The following is a 24,161-nucleotide window of genomic DNA, read 5'->3' on the forward strand; positions in this document are numbered from 1 at the left end:
AAAAACATATAACTTTTCATGAAAACCTATAATTTGTGTTTTTATCCTTTTTCTTATTCCAAGTAATTTTCTTATTTGATGGGTGAGAAACTATTTTCTTTTTATGTTTTATACGGGTTTTTAATATTAAAAATATTTACAATTTTTACTTTTTTTTCAATTTTTTTACCACGCGCATATCGTGCGGGTAAAAGACCTAGTATATATATATATATATATATATTGACATTTTTTAGACGTTTATTGAAAAAGTCCAATTTTTATTGCATACAAAAAATGAAACAAAAACACCTAAGATTTTTCCTAATTGTATTGCTAGACGTACATACTATCTAAGTTGTTTTCTGTTAGTTGAAATAAAAAGATTTGTTGCATAAAGAATCCTATGGAGGATGCCTAAAAGTGTATCACCACATTAAAATTATGGTATCGTACATTTTAGGAACTTTTCATATTTAGAATGAAAAATGATTAACCCTCTTAAAACATTGGTTTAAAAATCCTCTTAATTATTGGATGATGATAAAATTAGAAAAGAGAATGAATGGATAACACATATCGCGTTCTTCAAATTTTTAAAGGATTTTTAGTCAAATATTTAAAAGGATTTATCAATTTCCTTAAAAAAAATGCGTACACTACACAACTAAAGATTTCCACCATTAATGTCCATCAAACATATCAATCACCTTTTGTTTCTTTCAAACCCATATCCGCATACCAATGAAACTTCTCTCCAAACTAAAGAAATACGAGTAAAAAGAAGATTATGGATTGACGTAATGACTTGTCTTGTATGATTAAAATTAATGATAAATCAATTTTAAAAATTAGCTTAAAAATATTTAAATTTTTTGACATATAACCAAATGTATTTAGGTGAGTTGACTAAGAGTATCTTCTAAATTCATTATGTATCCAGGAGGTGAGTTTTTTCCCAAGGTCTTAGGTTCGGAATTTGAGTTTCTCATCTCAAGGTATTTTCTAAAAAGAAGAGGTTGGAGGTCCAGCAAATCGTTAGTTAAAATTGTTTTCAATATGTCTAAATCGAAACTAACTGTAAGAAAAAAAATATTGCCATATGATAGATGTTATTTCACTAACTATATTTCTTGATTTTATTTTATTTTTAAAAATTATTTTAGATGATATGTTGATTTTTTTTTTCCGATAAAAGGTTGTCACCCCTGGTTCAAATTGTTATGTTGATTTTTAGGTAATTTTTAAGTTATGTTTTTCAAATAAACAATAAAACTAATTTTATATTACTTGAGGCTCTCTGATGTAATAACAAAAAATAATAAAAATGCTAATAGCCCATGAATAGTTCTAAATTACTTATTATTAAAATAGTTTTAAAAAAATATTTAGTAATTTATTTGACATCAAGGATCTTATACTTCTTCATGCTTTAAATTACAAAATATAAAATAGGAATGTGATTCAAAGAAAATAAATTTTACTAAGACATATCACTCTCAAAAATCATAAATGGAGATTTTTTAAAGTCAATAGTACTAAAGTAATTTTAACTATTAGATTAAAACGCAAGGTTCAAAATTTAAGAATCATATTTATATATTAATTTTTAATTTCAATTTAATGGTTAAAATCAATAACTTTAATTCAATGATCAGGATATTGTGGTAATTAAATCATAAAAAAACATAAAATCAAAAATGAGTTCAACCTATTTTCATTGTCATGGTTTAAAATAAAGAAAATGATTAAATTTTTTAATTTATTAACCTAAAAATCTATCTAATTTATTGTATGATAACATGTGAAAATTCAAGACAAGATGAAGATATAAATTAAATAAAATGCATTTATTACATTCATATATGATTTTAAAAGGATTTTTAAGTTAATGCTTAAAAAATATTATTTTCTTTAAAATAAATACACCAACATCACTTCACTTTATACGTAGCTACACCTATAGATAGGGCTGTAAACGAATCGAACGAACACGAACGTGACCTTGTTCATGTTCGTTCGTTTAATTTAACGAACGGTTCACGAACAGATTAACGAACAAAATGACTTGTTTATGTTCGTTTGTTTGTGTTCGTGAACGCGACTGTTCACGAACACAAACAAACGAACACTAATGAACGAACACAAACGAACAAAATATTTATAAATTAAGTATTTTTATTTAAACTTTTTCTTAAATAGTTAGGTATAATATATATATATATATATATATATATATATATATATATTGTATAAAGCAAATATTTATATTTGTACATGAACATAACGAACAAATGTTCATGAACATAAACAAACTATTGTTCACGAATATTGTTCATGAACGACGGTTCATGAACCTAAACGAACGAATGTTCACGAACGTAAATGAACGAACGAGAGCTTTGTTCATGTTCGTTCATTTAACTAAACGAACGAACACGAACAAACTTCCTACCAAACGATTCATGAACTGTTCAGTTCGTTTAGAGCCCTACCTACCTATAGATATAGATACACAGATACATACGTCTATAGATCACACACCATCTCATACTCACATCGTCCCTCGTGTCCACCTTTTTTTTTTTTCTTGTCTTTTCTTATTCCCTCCACTTTCCACCAAAAATATGACCGACGCCGGTTTCCGGCATTTTCCGTTCACTTTAGACCCATTTGCTCAAGAATTCTGGCCCACCCATAACAACCCCATCGTCTTCCATTTTCCGGCACCACCGCCGCCGCCGCCGCCGCCGCCACTCCCGCCGCCATCAACCGTTCCCACACGTTCCTTACTCCTGAGCCTAGTCCCAATCACCGTCAGCGAGTCCATCGTCCGGCGAGACTTGGAAGTCTTTGGCGATGTACGGGCCGTACAAATGGAAAGGCTACGTGACGGAATCTTGACCGTCCATTTTTACGATCTCCGGCAAGCTGTGAAAGCTTTGGATGAGATTAAAAAACAACATATGCAACAACAATGTCGATTAAGGAAACATTTTGATGGGCTTTTGATGTCTTTGTCTCCGGTTAACAATTTTGTCCCACCTTTGCCTTCACCTTCACCGGCGCGTGGACTACTCGCCGGAAGAGCTATATGGGCTCAGTTTACTTTTCCGGTCTCCGGTGGCTTTCCCGACGGTTATAATCAAGGGACTGTTGTTGTGTTCAACCTTGGTTCTGATGTCTCTAATTGTGTCATTAGAGAAATATTTGAACCTTTTGGTAATATTATTATTATTTTTCTGTATCTAAATATTTTATTATTTGTAGTAGTGTTATAGTTGAGGAAAAACGCTTTTTATTCCCTTTTAGGCCTTAAAATTTTTGGTTACAAAATTTAGTCTAGTTTTATATTTTATATGTTTTTTTAACACATATTTGTGGCCATTTTTAAGTAGTGTAATCACAATACGGAGTATTTGGTTTCTTAGTTACTTTGAGTTTGACTGTTTAAAAAAAAAAATTCATATAGAGTTATCATTTGACTCTTTGAGTATACAAAAATGTGAATTTGAAATTAAAAGATTGAATAGTCAAAGTGGAATAAATACTCCGTATTGTAAAATTGACATATTTGATAATTAACTATAAATAAACTTTTATGTGGGGCAAATATTTGGGCATATTTGTTAAAAAGTGATAGGTCGCTTTCCAATCTATTTGAATACCAATCTTTTGATGATGTTGATATCTTTGTTTGCATTTTTGTCTTCTTTAGCTTCCATTTATACACTTTTTAATTATTTTGAACTATTAATATTCATTTTAGTTTATGTGTATATATATGTTCATTAATTCCTTTTGTAGGGTGTGTGAAGGAAATTAGAGACAATAAGAAAAACAAAAAATTTGTAGAGTTTTATGACACTAGAGATGCTGCTAAGGCCGTTATTGAGGTCAACGGCCAGGAAATCAGGGGGAAACCGGTGGTCGTGGAGTTTAGTCGTCCGGGTGGACTAAAAAATAATTATAAACTTAATAAGTTCTTACCCATTAGCCCCGGTGGCGTTCCTGTGAGGCCACTGGTTCCGCCATACCGCGCTTTGCCAATGTCTTTAAGTAATGATAATGTGAATTCACCTCCGGGCGGTGTGAAGAAAAATGGGAAGAATCTTATAAAGCATCAATTGCCCATCGGCGAGCAAAATGGTAGGTGTGGAAGTGGCGGTGAGCGTAATAATAAGCAATGGAAGGGATCCCGATACACTAGAGAAAAATGTGATGTGAGGTTTCTAATGAAAGAAGATGATGTTGTTTCGAGTTTTAAGGATTTAAGAACAACCGTTATGATCAAGAACATCCCAAACAAATACAGGTTATATGTTCTTGTTGAATTCGTTGTAAACTTTTTGATGAAACGTTGATTGAAGTCGTTTAATTGTAATATGGAAATGGTGTTTTTGTTGATGCAGTCAGAAATTGCTGTTAAATATGTTGGACAACCATTGCATACAATGCAATGAGCAAGTGGAGGCCGGTGAGGATAATCTACCGTTGTCGTCGTATGATTTCGTGTATCTACCTATCGATTTCGTGTATGTTTCCTATCTGGGAATTTGTGAAATTTTAGTTTTATAGTAGTTGTGATTTTATGTATGTATGAATTTGGACAGGAACAAATGTAATGTGGGATATGGTTTTGTGAACATGACCACACCAGAAGCAACATGGAGGCTACACAAGGCATTTCATCATCGAAATTGGGAGGTTTTTAACTCCAAGAAAATTTGTGAGATTTCTTATGCTAGATTACAAGTAAGTTTTCACTTTTTTTTAAAGCATTTTTTGTGATTGATTTTGGCTGTTGTAGTGTTAAATGGTAATCAACTTAACTTTATGATCAGTTTTCTATATTATGGCAACTCATCATCACTATATGGTCTCTAAGAAATTCTATCTTTGGTTTGAGCAATTTTCTCAAAATAGTAAAATTGAAATTTGTAAAAGTCCTATTTGCTAAGATTGTAGCTCAAGATATATTTCTACCTAATTAAGCATTTTTATCAATGCTAATTGTTATGAAGCATATTCTTTTTTTACCCTTAATTAATTATATTGTGGTATTCAAGTTTCCAAATCAAGCCAGTGTCTTGGTATATATTGCTAGACTAGATAGAAACTACATTAATTGGGCTAATTAGACTTTGAGGTGGAAAGTTGTTAGAGTGACTTATCGATCATCAAAGTAAATGCCTATTATGAAATTGGAAGTAATCATACTTATTACGAGTATTATTTATTTTTTTTTGGAATGGGAAAAGTATTTTCTAGCATATATAAGTATAAAACATATATAATGCCTTGTTATAGTTTATCGAAGTAGAAAAACGATAGATGTCCAATCCCCACTCTAAAATAGTAAACGTTATTGCATTGTTAGAGATGGCAAATAACCCGTTTTCGACAGGGAACCCGGTATTGACCGGCCTGAAAGTATTTAAAACTGTAATTTACAACTAGAAAATTACAATGCTTACTCTTTTTATATATTGTAAACATATCGAGTTTTGGATGAATGAATTATATATGTTTTGTTTTCTAAACGTACAAACATATATATAATCAAAAAATATACACCTGCTAATTAAGGAGTCGGGCGACAAGATTCATTTGATTTGTGTTTTCATTTAGTCTTGTAATGCTCTATAGGAGTAATTAAAGTAATGTTTAAGTGAAGAACATTGTGTATTTAATTATACATAAATATAATTACATATCTATATTATATTTTCTTAATTTTGCTGTACTAGTGTAATCGTATTAATTTCATTTCAATTGTCTGCTCTTTTATTTGGTTCAACTTAATTGAACAAGTGTAATTAAAATGATAAATTAATGTGAACAAGTGTAATTAAAATGATAAATGTGAGCACAACTACAGGGACTAGAGGCATTAAAGGATCATTTCAAGAACTCAAAGTTTCCCCGCGAGGCGGAGGAGTACATGCCGGTCGTATTCACACCCCCACGAGACGGCCGGATAGTGTCGGACCCTACCCCGATCATCGGCCGCGGTGGTAGCAGCAATAGCAACAGCATCGCTACCACCACCGTCACATCGTCATCATCTTCATCTTTGACATCAGAAGATCAAGAGGGTGGTGATGAACTTGATTTGATGGTTGACAATAGTAGATCTTTCTATGATGATGATAATTTGCTTGTAGTGGAAGACACCAAATCTGACATCGTCACCATTACCTCTAGGTAAGGCTAAGCTAGAGTCAAACATCATTTTATATATATATATATATGGCGGCGATGAGATATGAGATGTGATTGATGGGCCGGGAGGAATGGGGGGAGTGTTTCTTTTGTACTGTGCATGGATATGGCATCCACACAATCAACATCAGGATTTCATGCAGTAGCTAGCTAGCTAGTAGCCCTCCATATATATATATTTTTCAATATTTAATTAATGCCTACTTTAATTTATCATCATCATACATATAATATATTACTCGTACTACATATATATATATTTTGCCTGTATACATATAGGGTATGCAAAGATAATATAATACCACATTAAGATAAAAGTTAAAAAAAAGTCACTTATTAGTCAATTACCTTTAAACATATATTAATTTTAACTGTGACGATGATGGTGGTGGCATGATATGTAAATATGTAATGACGGGCGTCCAAATATTATAGACTGCAGATGATTTGACATAAACCTTTAGTATTATCCATGTAATTTACTTGTAAATATAACGACACATGCCCTTGCTAAAAAATAAAAAAAAATGCCGTTAGTGGGTTATGTTGGGATCTGGAAGACTGGACGTTGTTTTTGTGTTCACAATGAAAAACAAAAAAAATTATGTCAAGAATTGTCCATAATGGATATGCATAGATATCGAATTCAAAATTTCGAATATCTACTAGAAATATGGGGTGGGAGGGAGAGAATGTGCACCACCACACAGCTTTGAATATGAGCAAATACAGCAAACAAAATGCATAGTCCTCGATTTTGAGGACCCGTCTTTTAAAATTTTATAGCAACATTTTATTAGCAAAAGTTAAAAAACTTGTGACTCCGATCGGATCAACGAGGAAGGGGATGATCGATAGCAAAGTTAAACAACTCGTGACTTAGGATCGGATCGACGAGGAAGGGGTAGTTAGAAGTTTTTGAAACGTAAGATTGAGATCAAGGAGAACCGGGATTGGTTTTTCTTATAGAAAAATAATAAATTTTGAAATTATATGTAATATACTTCAAACGTAAATACAATCGTTTAAAAATATTAGCATAATACTTTCAAAGTTTAAACTTAATTGAATCATTAATTTAAACCAATTTAGGATTTGATTAAAAGGTTTTTGAAAAGAGAAAAAATAAAGTTGACCAAAGTTGATCCGAGTTTTGAACCGAGTCGGTTGAGTCTCGACTTAGTCGAATGAGTTTTGGCCGAGTCGGCCGAGTTTGATCAAAGTTGACTCAAGTTTTGATTGTTAACTGAGTTTTAGTTCGATTCAGCCTGGGTCTAATTCGTGAAAGAGCCCATTCCGAGTCCGAATTCATGTTCTAGTCGACAGAGTTTTACAACACAAATTATTAGTACTAGTATATAGTGAAGTGATTAAGTGAGAACCAAAATAATGATGAGAACCGTGAGAACCACTAACCCATCTCTAAGGACTTTACCCATAGAGCTAAGGGCTATGCCCGTATCGTATCTAACAGCCCCCATCTCTTGGATCGGCGTCGTCCATCAAATCCATACTATTACCATATGCATCTGGTGACAATTCTTTAGAACGTATAAGGGCAACGACCGTACCATATCCATACGTTTTCAACACGTAACCAATGCTACTTTTTTATAAAATTTTATTATTATTATTATTATTTTTGGAATGTGTTCTTATTAACAAAAAATAAAAAATAACAAAAATGCAAAAATTAATAATTTAAAAAATTTAAAAAATTAAAAAACACACCAAAAAGAAAAAAAGATTAAGAGAAACTAATAGTTCTCACGGTTTTCACCCTTAATTTGCTTCTCACATTAACCCTTTCTAATTAGTATATATATATGCATATATATATAATATATAAATATTAAAAATCTTAATTTTAATCTTATCTTAATATATATTATAAGACATTTGATCTAACCTCAATTGACCAATCATAATCCTTAATTTCTCAAAATTATTTAACTCAACACATGTCTAAATTAATTTTACACTTTTTGTTTCCATCACCAATTTACATTTTAACCCAAATTGAAATAATCAATTTACACTTTTTAGTTTTTTCCATCATCAATATACACTTTAACCCATTTTAAAAATAACAATTGATACTTTAATCAATTTACACTTTTTAGTTTTTTCCATCATCAATGTACACATTTTGGTTTTTCATCACCAATTGATACTTTAACCCAGTTTTAATATAATTAATACTTAACATAATGTCTAATTAATAACAAAATATAGCTAATTGTAATCAAACTAATTGTAATATTGTTGTTATTAGTAATTGTAATCGGACTATAATTAAGATAATCATTATTGTTATTAGTAATTGGAATCAAAGTAAATTTAGGATACAGATTCTTTGTATATAAAGCGAACCCTACAAATAAAATCACAACACCCGAAATCACTGAAAACACACGAACCAACTACTACTTTTATTATTCTTAAGAAGTATATATAACAAAACAAACTTACTTTTTTACAAAACATCAATGAGAACTTGGTTAATTGTGTAATCAAGGTTAATATATTGTTTATCTGAAAGAGTTTGTATAAAAAAAACTATGTTATACCATTCAGTCTTGACATGATTTAACATTCAGTATTTACATTTGAATATTTTCAAATTTTTTTAAGCATAATTTTACATTTTAACATATAAGCATATTTTTTTTTATTTCATATACTAATTTTTATATTGATAATGTTGGAAAACTCGTGTATTTGACACGAGTCTAAAATCTAGTTATTAATAAAGTTACAAAATTAATTAAAGAACATACATACAACATAACTTAGAGTTTTTCTAAGAATAGTGTTATAAAACAATTTGGTTTTGGATTTTACGGAATATCAACCAATATACTAAAACATGATTAAATAATTCTTAAAACGTAAAGTGACGTAATGTTTGATTGACATGTATCCATTTGACTTTGATCTAGCCTTATTTTATTACAATTAGGGGTGAGTAAGGTTCGGTTTGGGTCGGTTTTTGACTAAAATCGAAAACCGAACCATTATAATTCGGTTTTTGAAAACTAAAACCATTGAGTTTCGGTTTTTCAGTTTTGGTTTTTTCGGTTTGGGTCTATTTTGGTTCGGTTTTAGTCAGTTTTTAACCACTTGTGCTTTAGGTCAAATTGAGCTTGAATAGTTTATAAGTTTATACCCTATAATTATATCATAATTAATTTCAACAAGTTTTCAAAACAATGATAGTAACAATAACACTACAACAATGATAACAAATCCATAAAAGTAAGTTGTATAAACTTTAAACAAATTATATATATATATTTATATGTTTTATGTGTTGTTTAATTATATAATTATTGAAGCACATCAATCTTGTTGTGTATTTTTACTTAAAACATATAAATGATATTACTATATACACCTAACAATGCAAATATATTAACATATTTATCAAAAATTAATCATAAAATGATATAAATATAAAATAAAGTAAACAATATATATTTTTGATTCGGTTCGATTTTATGGTTCGGTTTTTCATTAGAAACCAAAACCGAACCATAACTTTCGGGTTTTTGGAAACCAAAACCAATGGTTTTTGGTTTTTTCGGTTTTCATGGATTTTTTGGTTTTCGGTTCGGTTTTTGTTCACCCCTAATACGAGTAGTTTATCAGTAAGTTACTCATATTATATAAGGCATTGTAAGCTAGGGGTGAGTACGGGTCGGTTTGGATCGATTTTTGACTAAAACCAAAAACCGAACCATTATAATTCGGTTTTTGAAACTAAAACCATTGGGTTTCGGTTTTTTCGGTTCGGTTTTAGTCGGTTTTTTACCACTTGTGGTTTGGGTCAAATTGAGGTTGAAAAGTTTATAAGTTTATACTCTATAGTTACACCATAATTAATTTCAACAAGTTTTCGAAACAAAATTAGTAATAATAACACTACAACAATGACAACAAATCCATAAAGTAAGTTGTACAAACTGCAAACAAATTTTATATATAACTATTTATATCTTTTACGCGTTGTTTAATTATACATTTATTAAAGCAAATCAATCTTGTTGTGTGTTTTCACTTAAAACATATAAATGATACTATTATATACACATAAAAATGCAAATATATTAACATATTTTCCAAAATTTAATAATAAAATGATATAAATATATAATGAAGTAAACTAATATATATTTTTGGTTCGGTTTTTCATTAGAAACAAAAACCGAACCATAACTTTCGGTTTATAGAAAATAAAAACCAATGTTTTTTGGTTTTTTGGATTCGGATTTATCGGTTTTCATGGTTTTTTTGGTTTTCCGTTCGGTTTTTGCTCACCCCTAATTACAATTACAATTACAATGTACAATATATAAATAGGTTTTAGGTAAAATAGAACAAGTATAAAAGTAAAACAAATAAAACAATAGGTTTATCTTTATTGAAGATCACTATGTATCACGAAAATCATCGTGCATCAATTGCTTCGTGAATCTTCGTGCATTAATTTCTCTATGATCTAAGGGTCAAGATCTTGTCTTATTTGTTTTACCTTAATACTTATTTTACAATATTTAACCCCTATATAAATAACGTATTAATATAAATATTCCATATCCTTATTTAATCTGAAACTTATTCGTTTTCGTAACTTACACAGTTAGTTACCATGCATGTATATTGATGCATATGTCTATTCTTTACTTTATTCGAATATTCAAAAGGCATACAATTTAACGTATTAAATTATGTTTCATTTCATTTTAATTACTTTTTAAGTTGTGAATGAGTTTTGTAAAATAACTTCAATTTGATAGCGTGCTATTTCACTTTATTGGTTAATATAATCTATTTTCCAAAAACAATTAATCTTAAATATTTAAGAAAAATACTTTTATAGTAATAATACTTATATTTATTTTTATAGATTTTATTTCATATATAAAACAAAAGTTATGTAATCCAAAATTATATATAAAGCAATCCGTACATCCGGACATTAGTACTAGTATTAATAAATATAGTTTTGCGTTATATAGTTTTTAGTTATGTTAAGAATCAGGATTTTCTTTTTTATCTACAGGATCGAAATGCACAAAATATTAACAAAGGATTGCTTCTTACTTTCACTTCCTTTATAAAACAAACCATCATCTTCTATTTTAACTTTTCAATTTTTATAATGTTCGAATTACCCCTCAACATTTAACTATTTCTCAACCACACAATAAATCTATTTAATATACTTTTAAAATATTTTTCAACTCGTATCCACTCAAACCACCCTTCTAAATTATTTATTAATTTAATTATTTATACCTAATATAATTGTAATACTCCAAATAAAATTATTTACAACATACATTTCTCAACCCATGACGGTAAGGACGATTGCTTCCATTATTGACCAGAAAGACACCAAATTCTCCTTTAGGTGCTTCAACTGCGGTATAGGAAGAAGAAGCTGGTACGGAAAAACCTTCTGTATAAGGTTCGAAATGGTGCTAAAATAACTACATTACGCTCTTCTTAATATCAATTACTTTTATATTAATAACCACAAAGTCACCCGACGGCCGTCGTCACTGGCTCACTGCATTGTGCGGTTATGCCTTTAATTATAACGAACGATATTGTTTACTTTGTAAAGACTTAACACACTTAAAATTAGACATATATAGTTACTATTTTTTTAACGACATTCTATCCTACTCCTAAATTACACGTATGCTTGGAAACCAGGACTCTCGAAAAAACCTTTTTAATCCACCCACAAATGTGGAAAGTGGGACTCGAACCCAGGTGGATCCTCCCAAGGTCAAAAACCTTAACAATGGGCCACCAACTTTATATTATATAGGGGCGGAACTACATTGTTTATAAGGGTAGCCCGGGCTACGGGTCCGCTAAATTCACGTAGTTCAAATTTTTCGAAAAATGATGTATTTTTTTATTGGTGCTACGGGTCAAATAAATATGGGATACCAGTCATGTAATCAACTTTAAACTTTTGAAACACTTTTTTATCATAAAACTTATAAAGATGTATCTTTACAACTAAATGATATAGAAAAACTACTAAAAGTGCCAAAGTTCTTAAAAATAGTCAAAAATCTGTTTAAAAAAATGATAAAAATCGTAACAATTTAATCGTTATCGTTGTTATCGTTACTTTATGCCGATACAAGGGGTAGTCACTTCCGATTCTAGTTCCGCCACTGATTATTATACATTTTGGTAGTTAATAATGAACCACTGTGACTACCCCTCTAATTTTAGGTTAAGAAGACTTATTAAGTCCAACAGACTAGTCGTGGTGTTGTGGTGGTGGGGCTTTGCTGAGTTGTCCCCTTTTGTGGCTTTCTTCGATGTTGTACCACGCTTTCAAAGCTTATGACCATAGTGCCTTTTTTTTTTTTCTTTTCTTTGCTTTCTTTGTGTGATGTTTAGGCCGATTGTTTTATATTGGCACAATGGGTTATTTTTTGACATTTTTCCGCATTGATTATCAGTTAACAAATGCAAATTATCAACACAACCTAGCACGACCCATTGCAAAACATAATTACAAAGGGAATTGATATTGTTATCATTGTTTTAGATTAATTTATCACGCCATACATATATTACAACAGACTGTACAAATATATATGTGATAGCTTTATCAAAATAGATGATGCTATTATCATCTTCTCCAATTTAAATGCTATGCTTATCGATACCAACTTGAACAATTAATAGCTAACTCAAACTGACCTTTGAGTTCAAGAAATACCAGACTAGTCATTCTAACTTTGCAGTTCTAGCCTAACAATTTGCTAGCATTTCTTTTAGATGATCTGGATTATAATTCTAAGTTGAATTAAATGAGTACCCATTTTGGAGGAAAAAAAACCGTTGCGTGTTATGGACCTTATGGTTTTGGAGTGGAGTTGGTATTGGGCATGGGCTTTGATAAAATTATAAGGGCACAGAAAACGAAAATAGGCTTGACAAATGAAAATGGGCCATTTAAGTCCTTTTCCAATGATAAGCCCAAACAACCAGTTTCATAAGACAAACTTTAGTGGACCACTTTCCATGTTCGAAAGATCAAAAGATGCAAAAAATTCTTTTCTTTCCTTTTTTGAAGAGCGTATATATAGATGAAAGATAGGTTCGTGATACAATCAAATGTTTAGCCAAGACTAAGAGGGCAGTAATAAAATTTTTCTGTATTAACAGGTAAAGCGTTCATAATAAAGTTCAAAACTCATTACAGAGCCCCTGTAATAAAGGGTCTAAAAAATTCCCAATGCAACAACCAATATACATATCGTTGAGAAGGCGTAACGTAATGAATAGAAAACAATCATTTGTTCAAACTGTTTGAAAACCGTGTCTACATTTTGATTTTATAAACGCAATTGAAGATTAAACTACTTAATCCTAGCAGCTAATGTTTCAGATAGTGTCTAGAATAGTTACATTCTATTAATTTAATATAATTTTGCTGTTGAAAAAAATATAAAAAAAGTTGTAGTGTTGTATGTAGCTTTTTCTTTTAACAACAAAATATTATTTACACTTCCGGAAAGACATGTTACATCAAGTAGTTTGGGCTGTTAAAGCCAAGATTGCCACATAGGTGGCCGGCCTTTCTTAACTACGTACGACCATCAGATAGCCAAATTAAGTAACGAATTAAGTTAATTACAACTACATATATATGGATTGGAAAATCTAGCTTACTGCTATTACAACTCGACTTAAACATTTGACAATGGCTTTCCACAAGAGTAGTGATGGTGGGGGCTGCTGCTTGTAGTTGGGTAGGGGTACGTATAGTATACTACGAGTATATATATATTTATGTTTTATATACGAGTAGTTAGTTAAAAGAAAAGAAGCTAGGTAGGGGCTATCTTTATATATGTCCTGGGGTATATATAGTTTATTAATTGGATTCTTTTAAAGAAAGTTATACATTGTCGACATGAAATAAAAGTTTGTCACAACACATTAACTATGGCCTGATTTATGTATTTGATGGATGGTTCCTTTTAATTTTGTCTGCCCAATTATCAAATCCCTACACAACACACATTTACCATACACAACAATATATGCATCAGACATTAGACAGTTGTTGTCTGATGCATATATTGTTGTGTATGGTAAATATGTGTTGTGTAGGGATCATTTCCCTTTTTGAAGCTAGTTTGAACTTTATATTCATACTACCATATTACGATGCAAACAAGTAATATTACTGGAGTATTTTAAAAAGAGTTAATTTGTTTCTAAAAGTTCAGGCCGGGCTTTAATAAGGCTTTTGAAAAACAACGCCTGTATTTGTGAGTAAATAAGTTTATTGATAAATTTTTTAAATAAATCACAATTTACATAACAGATTTGCTTAACCAATAAACAGTTAACAACAAAGTCCATGGACTCGTAGTATTGTTCGATCTCATTGGTCTATTGTTGGCTCATAAAATAATATATACAAAGCCAATCAACTACCTATTAAAAAATCATCAGATTACTAAAAAACGAAAAAGTATCCAAATTTCACTTTCTAACAGAGATTTAGCATGCAAAAATATCGTCATTTCACACGACATCCATGTAACAAAAATATCAATAAAAACTAGTGTTGTCGTTTTTATTAGCATTTTGTGAATTATTTATTACAACGTCACCATTGTTGAAAATTAATGATAAGATATTTATAATTTAGTTTTTACATTAAATTATATACATTAGGAAAATTCATATATGATGATGATGATAAAGTAACATTTTAATTTATGAAGGCCCGTCATATTGATCAATCAACTAGCATATTTGTACGGATCTTTCAATATTATGGATACAGTCTGTTTCCATACAGAACAACCACAAGTCACAATTGCTTGTAACTCTAAAGAGACTTTCCTAGTTTTTACCCACAAATTTGAAGTTTGATTTCTTGGTGTTGTAGCAAGTTAACCCGAACTTTATAATGAAATTTTATTTCCTAATAAATCGAACTCCGGATTCTTAAAATATCTTTCTGCTAAAAAGTATAAAATTAGCCATGCAAGTTGTCGTCAAAATTAAGGGATGAGCTCATCAGACGTGTCGACTAAGGGTCTAATTATGCTATTCGTTTGGGACTTCGGGTAAATAATAGATACAACAATTGTACTATGTGTACCTAGTCGTCCCCCAAAACCGTTTTTGTGCCAAACTGGTTTTGAAATCGAAACCGAAATTGGTTTGGTCGACACGATCAAAAGACGGTTTTGACCTAACCCGAAACCAGCTTTACTCAAAAGGTTGACCAGTTTTTTTTCCCTTTTTTTTGGTTTTTTAATCTTCCCAAAACCAAAACCAAACCGATGTCAAACTGGTAAAAAACCGTTCTAGAAACCGAAAACCAAATCCTGTTCAAATCGACAACTTTTCCAAAAACCGAACCGGTTTTGGAGAAACCAGTTTTTCCTGGGTCGGTTTTTGGTTTTTTGAATCTCGGGTCCGAAAACTGGTTATTTTGGGCACGTCTAGCTGTACCTATGATTTCACCTATTTGTTATATATATACATCATCTTAATATATAGTACCTTTGTAAAGCTTCATCATAACTAATTATGTTATTCAGGTTTTGCCCGAAAGACATAACGTTGCTTTTGAAAACCTTATACAAGCAAGAGATACATTCGTTTGTTTTTATTTAAGCGTGTCAGGGTGTGTGTCTGAAAAAGTATTGTCGTGTACAAACTTAAGATATAGTAATAATATGCCTAAGCAATTTTATAACTAATTGAAGGAATAAAAAAACAAATGCTAATCATGTATCAACTATAAAAAAATGTGCCAAAACGGGAAACGAAAAAAAAGAAAGAGTGAAAACGCACTAAAATTGAACAATTGTAAAATACAAATAGAAATGGAAAATACCATATAGATCATTGTAGAAAATAAAAGACAAATGAACACTAATGCCATATTAACTTTGTTTAAAAAATTGTAAAAAGCCAAAACAACTGAAGGATGACAACTTTAGTTTAAAATATAATGCTAAAAGTTTTTATGTTAAATTGGGCGACCAATAGACAATATTAATTTCATAAATAAGTACTCTCTAACGCCCATTAGAAAAACGGATCTGATTTGCATTAGCTTTTGTAACTTTTGTAAGACGCTAAAATAATATTTAACGATCATTAACACCGTTTGGAGAAAAAGACTCAACTTTTTTTAGAAAAAAAAACATGATTTGCGGTCGTTATTGTTACTTAAAAAACCCAAACAGAAATTAACTTCCGTTAGCTTATATTACAATAAGGACTATTATTGTAAGATATTTAACGACATGGACTAATATCTTTTAATATTGTTTAAAAAATATGTGGCACGGAAAAAAAATTGCACGGTTTTTATATCCATATAAAAAAATTAAATATATGACCCATTAAAGAAAATTAACATTTCTAAGTGTGGTTACATGAGAAAAATAATTGCATGTCAACTTTGATTACAAACTTGATAAAGTAACAAGTTTATGATAACGCTAACTTTTTTAATTGGTTACATATTTATTAGTAATTATATTGTAATCTTTCATATGCAGCACTAAATTAACTACCAGTAATCTAGACGGCTTTGACAAGGACAAACTATTGAATAACTTAAAACCAAAATATGCCATTAATTATCACAGACAGGTAGACAACGACCTCCATTTTAGTAACTACGACTATGAAGATCCAAAAAAGTGTATATAATAACATCACTATACCATGTTTGGATTAATGTATAATGTATCATGTTCTAAGAACGTACTGTCAAAATAATGAATTGAAACAAAGCGATAAATTGGATAAATAACGATACCTATGGATTCAGGAATTAGGGATACATACCAAAATTCACTAACATAAATACAACTATTTAGATGAATGGAGGAATTGATTGTATCCGTCATTTGTTTCCATAGCAACGGGGGATAAAAAGCACCAAATTTAATGACTTATTAAGGGTATACCAAAGTCAATATGATGTCGTAACTAATTTCATAGGTTGATTATGAATGACAATTTCATGAGACGTCTTTGCCGATGTCCAACCTATGATGACCTGGTCAAATTGAGATAGATAACTTTGATTTATAGTGGGCAATGAGACATAATATTATGTATATATTTTTAAATGTAATTAAATATAAAGCCCAAAATTTCCTTCGGGGTGACCTAATAAAAGATCAGACCACCTCTAGCTAGCTAGCTAGCTCAATCTAACCGATCGAAATCAAAGCCCAACTACACCAATTACAGGAAAAACCTCACAATATGACCAAGTAGAGGGTCAAATCTTTCCTTTCATGGAAGCCACGCACTCCTATATATTTACATGACACACTTTTAATCTACCCGCTTAGTTTCTCTTTTATTTTTAATTGGCAAACTTTTGAACATAGCTATGACTATAGTTTTCAAACTCATACAACACACGAGTAAAAAAATCATATTTCGAATCGAGTCAAAAATACCAAATCGATAATTATGGTTATGACACGCCATTGGCCCATTTGGTATATGTGTTCGGCATTGGAAACTTTTAAACTATATTCGTTATAAGATTTTCAGGTTTATAAATTGCGTACGTAACCACGTAACCAAATCAATAAAAAATTTTATTCCCGAACCATCTCGTTTTTGAAAAGGTACAAGTTTAGAAATATATACTATCACCATATTATTTTTATATAGTCCACAATTTATATATGTTTGTCCCAAAATGATCATCTCATTTATTAACTTAGCATTAGTTCTAGCTAATATATTATCCTTAATTATCTTTACGATTTTGATCCAAAGAGTTACTTAATTTTAAATACACGGGTAATGAAAGTTTTATTACAAACTAAATCTCATATTAAATAATATTTTTCTGTGTGTTCAAAATAATATGAGATGAAATGATTAAATAATTATTTTTTCAGTCAATTAATCCAATTACGAATAGGAAAGAAAATGAAAAGAATTGCTCATTGCCGTCTTTATGGATTTTGTGTCATAATACTTGGGTTAAAGCCCCAACGGCATTTCAAAGTCCTGCAGTGATGCTTAGATCCTGAGAGACCAGGTTTTGAGTCTGAGCAGACGACGTTTTACTTCCAATTTAACGTCAAGCCTTCTGTAGCGATTACATTGGTGGATTTTCCCTCCCCTGTGGTCCATGACTTCCTGGATCGGTCGCTAGTGACTGCTGCCCGAATGAATGTAACGGCTAACCGTCGCGTGACACAAACGTTCAAAAGAAAAAAGAATAAATGAATTATATCTGTGATGATTTAAGGTAAAGAAAATTTTTAGGCTATCTTCATGTGGTATTAATGGTGTCCTTGGGAATTGGGAATATCAAGTTAGGACAGTAAATCTAAAACTAAAAGAGGTAATTTAAATAGGGAAAACCTTATCTTACTTTTACCGTTTTTTTGGTAGGAGAATATCATCTAATTCTGCTCATAGTTTCTATGGTCATAATCTTGCCTTTCTATAACAAGTAGTATAAAGATCCTTTGGAAGTTTAATGTGTTTTCACGTAAATAGGGCGATCTGTTTAATATTCATTTCTTAGGTAAACAAGAAAAATTGTAACCATGGATTATTTTGACACAAATAGGTATCTCTGTGAATAGTCTTCTTTATAAAACAAAGCAAGATATTTATATGTGTTAAAATAAAGCATATAGAGTATGACATATAATTTTGGTCACCAATTGTTGACTTACTATAGTTAATTATATGATTAATGAACCCAACTTATTACTTCACTTAAGGGTGTAAACGAGAAGAGACACTTCACGAGCTACTCGAAATCAACTCGTAAATTATTCAAAATCGACTCGGTCTGAGCCTAGCCGAGCTCGAGCTTGAGCTACTTGGTAGACTTTCGAGTCGAGCTCGAGCCTCAAAATAACTTACTTGAAATCTCGCGAGCTTAATCGAGCTTGTGCTTATTTACAATTTTACCGTTGAATATTATATATTTTTACATAATTACTATCCTATCGAGTCAAGCTTAATCGAGTCGAGCTTGAAATTCTCGAGCTTAAAGGACTAACTTGACTTAAAACTTAGTTTACTAGTTATTGGAGTCGAGTCGAGTCGAGCTCGAAAGTGTCGATAAGCAAGGCGAGCTCGAGTTCGATCTTGAAAATTAAAGCTTGGTCGAGTTTCAAGCTTCGAGTTTTGTAGTCGAGTCGTGCTCGAGCTTGACATTGTATCGGCTTGACTCGACTCGTTTACACCCCTAATGTCTTTCACTCATTCATTATAAGTCGAACAGAATTTAATTACTAGAGTTGGGATATTTAAAAAATAAACACGCATATCGTATGTTTCACCTAACAGAGTATAACACTAATTTGCTCTTTAAATATCTTTGTAAACTAAAATTTGAGAAATCCAGATGTTTGTATTTAACTAATAACATAGTTTGCTAAACATAACTTTTCGAACTTTTAATTTAAAAGATTTCAAAAATAAAAAAACTCATGTATAGAATTTACTTATACTATCATTTATATAGTGTGATAAACTAATGAAAACTAGTGATACGAATATATATCCATTCTCATTTATCATAGATATAGGTGAACTAATAAACTATAAAGTATAAACTATTACCAAAGTATGAACTAAGAATTTATTTCTCTAAATCAATGACTTATTTTCACTTTTGTTATTTAGATTATAACTTTTTAATGTTTCAATTTAATATCGTGTTTTGAAAGCTCGAATCTTTTTAACCATCATAAATTTTAAATAAGAAAGAGAACAAATTAAATTATATTCTTCAAATTCATGACAATGATGCAAGAATTCACTTGTGCAAAAGTCAACGCTAGTTAAGAGTGTCAGTAGCGGTGGTGGTGGTGTAGACGGTGTTGTTAGCCTTGCTGATGTCGTAGGTCATTCCGCTATGTACAGAGGTGCGTCGTTGTGGTTTTGTTGGCTTGACCTCGCTGTGTCGACAACTCGACATCGGCTTTAGGTCTGGGTTGTTCGGGCCATGCTTGAGTATTGGGGTTGTATTATGAAATTAAGTTTTGTAAAATTATTACTGTATTATGAAAGTATATAAATATAGTGTGTTGCTAATATAATCATAATGTGGCACATACCTTGGTGTAGTGTGACCATCACAATACCGTCACATATAAATATAATAATAATTACAAGATTAAAAATTGGAAAATAAATAACAAAAACAAGAATATATTCACGTTAGTTTGTGGGATTCTCAAGACTCTCTCTCTCTATATATATTGTTTCCTTAGTTTCACTCACAATTCTCATATCCAAAACAACTAGTACTACTATTCTATAGCCCATTTCTCCGGCAACATGAAATTCCGGTCACTTATCTCCACATGCTCCGCCACCATTTGCACCGCCACCGACGACGACACCATCACCAGCACACAAAAATCTCACCCTTTACAACCTAAACTATTTTTCTCGGACACAAGTAGTAGTCCATCACTCGACACGAGTTATAGCCACAGCTACAGCTCCAGTCTGAATAGCAATCTCTCACTCCAAACCTTACCTTCGGTCCCATCTTTACAAAAGCTATCACCCGAAACTCTCAACCTCGTTATCTCACACAACTACTTAACCTCCATCAAACCCACACCAACCGCACATGTTAACTTCCTAGCCGTACACAACCACCGCTTGTACGCGGCCTCTGGCAACCTAATTCATGTATTCGACACGAATATGTTTGTGCTACTAGATGTTTTCAGTGTCAACGATTTGTCTTCGGGTTCTATTAAGTCTGTCATGTTTCACAATGGGAATGTTTTCACATCTCATCAAGATAGTAAGATCCGTGTATGGAAGTTAACCGAAAACAAACGACATAAACATGCGGCCACGTTACCTACGTTAGAAGACAGGTTGTTAAGGTCTGTTTTGAGTAAGAACTATGTGAATGTAAGGCGACATAGAAGAAGGCTGTGGATTGAGCATCATGATGCTGTTTCTGGCTTGGCCGCGGTTAATGATCAATTCATGTGCTCGGTTTCGTGGGATAAGTATTTGAAGATTTGGAAAACGTCGAATTTTCGTTGTGTTGAGAGTATTAAAGCGCATGATGATGCTATTAACACGGTTGTGGTGGCGGTTGATGGGACCATTTACACTGGATCGGCTGATCGGAGGATTAAGGTTTGGGGAAAACCGGTTGGTGAGATGAAACATGGACTGATTGCTACTTTGGAGAAGCACAAATCGGCTGTGAACGCACTTGCAATAAACAAGGACGGATCGGTTTTGTTTTCGGGTGCTTGTGATCGGTCGATTTTGGTTTGGGAGAAAGAGGATAGCGCAAACCATATGGCTGTGGCGGGAGCGTTGCGGGGTCATTCTAAGGCGATACTTTGCTTGATAAACGTGTCAAATTTGTTGTTTAGTGGGTCAGCTGATCGGACCGTCAGGATCTGGCAACGAGGGCCAGAAGGGAAGTTTTGTTGTTTGACTGTATTGGATGGGCATAGACAACCCGTCCGATCATTAGTGGCGGATTCTGATTCATATGAATCAGAATCTGCTTCCACAATTATAAAAGTTTTTAGTGGAAGCTTCCAAGGAGAAATTAAGATATGGAAGGTCGTGATTTCGAACATTGCTAGTCCCATGTCGAGGCATGTGCACAAACTAAAATTATGATCAAACAATGTTTGATCTGGTTATCAACTTTCGTGATATTAATTAAAAATTATCATATTGTCTAAATACGAATTTTTTTTCAGAATAGCTCATGTTACATAGTAGGAAGTGAAGATGAAAAACATTGTGAAGGAAAGCATATGAAGTTTAGTGATCCATGCATGTACACAAATCAAGTTCTAAATATTATTATTACTAATTAATATTTTTTTTGTTTTTGTTATTGTTTTTTTTTATACCAAATATTGAGTTGTTTTAGCAGGTTGAACGTATAGAATAATTTTTTTTAGGTAATTAAATTGCCAAGATCAGTTAATAAAGTATTTGGTGATTTTTTGTTACATTTGTTTGTTTGAATATCATGTGTATCCACATATACTAAAACTAGGTTTATTCAACTTTCAAGTACTCTTTAATTCTTTACCTTTCACACATCTTGTATTGTAATTTTGGATCACGAGTACTGGTGTAAATGTATGTAACACATGAAGGGATTATAATAACAGAATAATCCAATATTAATGGCTTATGTAGACAACACTCAAGTCGATCGATCATTTTTCATTAAATTTACATATATCTTGCTTATAACAAATTATAGTAATTTAGTATCTTATTTATTTTTACTTAGTTAAAAGTCCTCATCTATCTGAACAGAAAAAACAAATCTTTCTATTACGAGTAATAAATACTCACAACAAATGCATGATAATTATTTTTTTATATTTTTTTTTGGTCATCTATATATACTGCTTGATAACCAGTAACTTTGTTAAAAAAAATCCAATCTAGTTTCTCATGCATTCTTTTAAATTTGTTAATATGAATAATAATTGAATATAGTAAATTAACTATCGAGAATGAAGGGATTGGTGGGGCGGAAATATATCGATCGTTATGTTTATATACATAGTTATAGTTATATGTAATAGAGTATGATATTTATTGGTTGTTACTCGTATAAAATAAAAACATAGCTATATGTAAAGTGCATTCAAGCTCGTAGTCAACATCTTGCATACATAAATTTCAAAACATATTTTCACGTATGATCGATAGACGTAATTTTTAAAGTTATACTATCACCTTGAAAACAACTACCGAGCTTTGGAGTTATTGTACGTCCATTACAATTAATATAAGCATTGTTCTTGTAGCAACTAGCTACTTAAGATTAATTAAATAATTAATTTAATATGGATTTTATTAATTATGTGAGGTATCTATGCGATGTACGTACCCAGCTAAATTAACGTATGTTATCTCTCATGTTATTCGTGAATAATTCATAACTTAACAAAATAAACTCAAGGGATATACAACATGATCCAAAATAATGGTCTCTCGGTTAAAATAGCGTATGTCAAAATGCCTCCTGTTACCATTTTTGTTCATGCATTGTTAGTTGTTACTTACGTTAATGATATGTTTATTCATCTACATCTATAAACAAGTGAGAAATACTTCTTTGAAAATAAAAAGATGGAGGCACTATATATAGACATTCTTTTTTATTCCCTCCAATAGTTGAAAGTTATTTTAGAAAACCAAAAAATATATGAAGTTATTTATTTATTTATTTTGCATTAATTGTGTTCGTACAATATTTTCGCACTCTGGTTAATACTCAGAGGGTAATATGATTGTGTTCGATGCTAGAATGATGATGGCTCTATATAATTAAGGGGACGTTTGGTTCACAGGATGTTTTTGAAGGAGTTGAAATTTGTTAAAGAAATTAGAATTTGAAGTAATTGAAAACTGAATGGATTGGAATCTGATGTAATTGTAATTTGAAGGAATTATAATTTGCATTTGTTTTGTTGGCCGGAATTAAATGGAATGGAATGGAATTCATGATTTAAATAATAATAATAATAATATAATTAATAAATATATTTTTATAAATTTTAAAAAAAAATTATAAATGTGTACAAAATATTATTTATTTTTATATAATAATAAAATATTATAATATAACAATTATATTTATAAAATAATAAAATTTTTAGAATCTAACATTATTATTTTATATAATAAATAACTATTTATTAATTAGGTATTTTATATAAAGTAAAATTAAACTTTTATAAAATAGAAGTAAATTTATATAAAATACTGACTTATTGCTGTATAATAATAAATATTAATAAATAATAATAATAATACTATTATATATGATTTTTAATATTATATTAATTAATACTAATAAAAATAATAATAAGTATTATTATTGTTATTAAATTATTTTATTATTTATATCAATT

At 30.8% G+C, this 24,161-nt stretch overlaps 2 protein-coding genes across 2 annotated transcripts; both read left to right on the forward strand.

The window, feature by feature from the left end:
* Positions 1 to 2,606: 2,606 nt before the first annotated feature.
* On the forward strand, positions 2,607 to 6,423 carry LOC122598519 (protein terminal ear1 homolog). The gene is made up of 5 exons (XM_043771113.1): positions 2,607 to 3,201; positions 3,787 to 4,294; positions 4,392 to 4,514; positions 4,593 to 4,734; positions 5,861 to 6,423. Exons 1-5 carry the CDS (start codon positions 2,607 to 2,609, stop codon positions 6,188 to 6,190), a joined length of 1,698 nt encoding a protein of 565 aa, XP_043627048.1. The 3' UTR covers positions 6,191 to 6,423.
* Positions 6,424 to 20,565: 14,142 nt separating this feature from the next.
* On the forward strand, positions 20,566 to 22,099 carry LOC122594818 (protein JINGUBANG-like). The gene has a single exon (XM_043767128.1). The coding sequence runs from the start codon at positions 20,566 to 20,568 to the stop codon at positions 21,892 to 21,894; it is 1,329 nt and encodes a 442-aa protein (XP_043623063.1). The 3' UTR covers positions 21,895 to 22,099.
* The last annotated feature ends 2,062 nt before the right edge of the window (positions 22,100 to 24,161 follow it).

Source organism: Erigeron canadensis, chromosome 4, assembly GCF_010389155.1.
Source record: "Erigeron canadensis isolate Cc75 chromosome 4, C_canadensis_v1, whole genome shotgun sequence".
Classification (NCBI taxonomy): Eukaryota; Viridiplantae; Streptophyta; class Magnoliopsida; order Asterales; family Asteraceae; genus Erigeron; species Erigeron canadensis.

Bases quoted from the DNA above. Each gene is read 5' to 3' on its own strand.
- LOC122598519 (XM_043771113.1), top strand. From the start codon at position 2,607: ATGACCGACGCCGGTTTCCGGCATTTTCCGTTCACTTTAGACCCATTT. The intron at 3,202-3,786 runs GTAATATTATTA...TTCCTTTTGTAG, and splicing joins AGAAATATTTGAACCTTTTG to GGTGTGTGAAGGAAATTAGA. The intron at 4,515-4,592 runs GTATGTTTCCTA...GAATTTGGACAG, and splicing joins TATCTACCTATCGATTTCGT to GAACAAATGTAATGTGGGAT.
- LOC122594818 (XM_043767128.1), top strand. From the start codon at position 20,566: ATGAAATTCCGGTCACTTATCTCCACATGCTCCGCCACCATTTGCACC.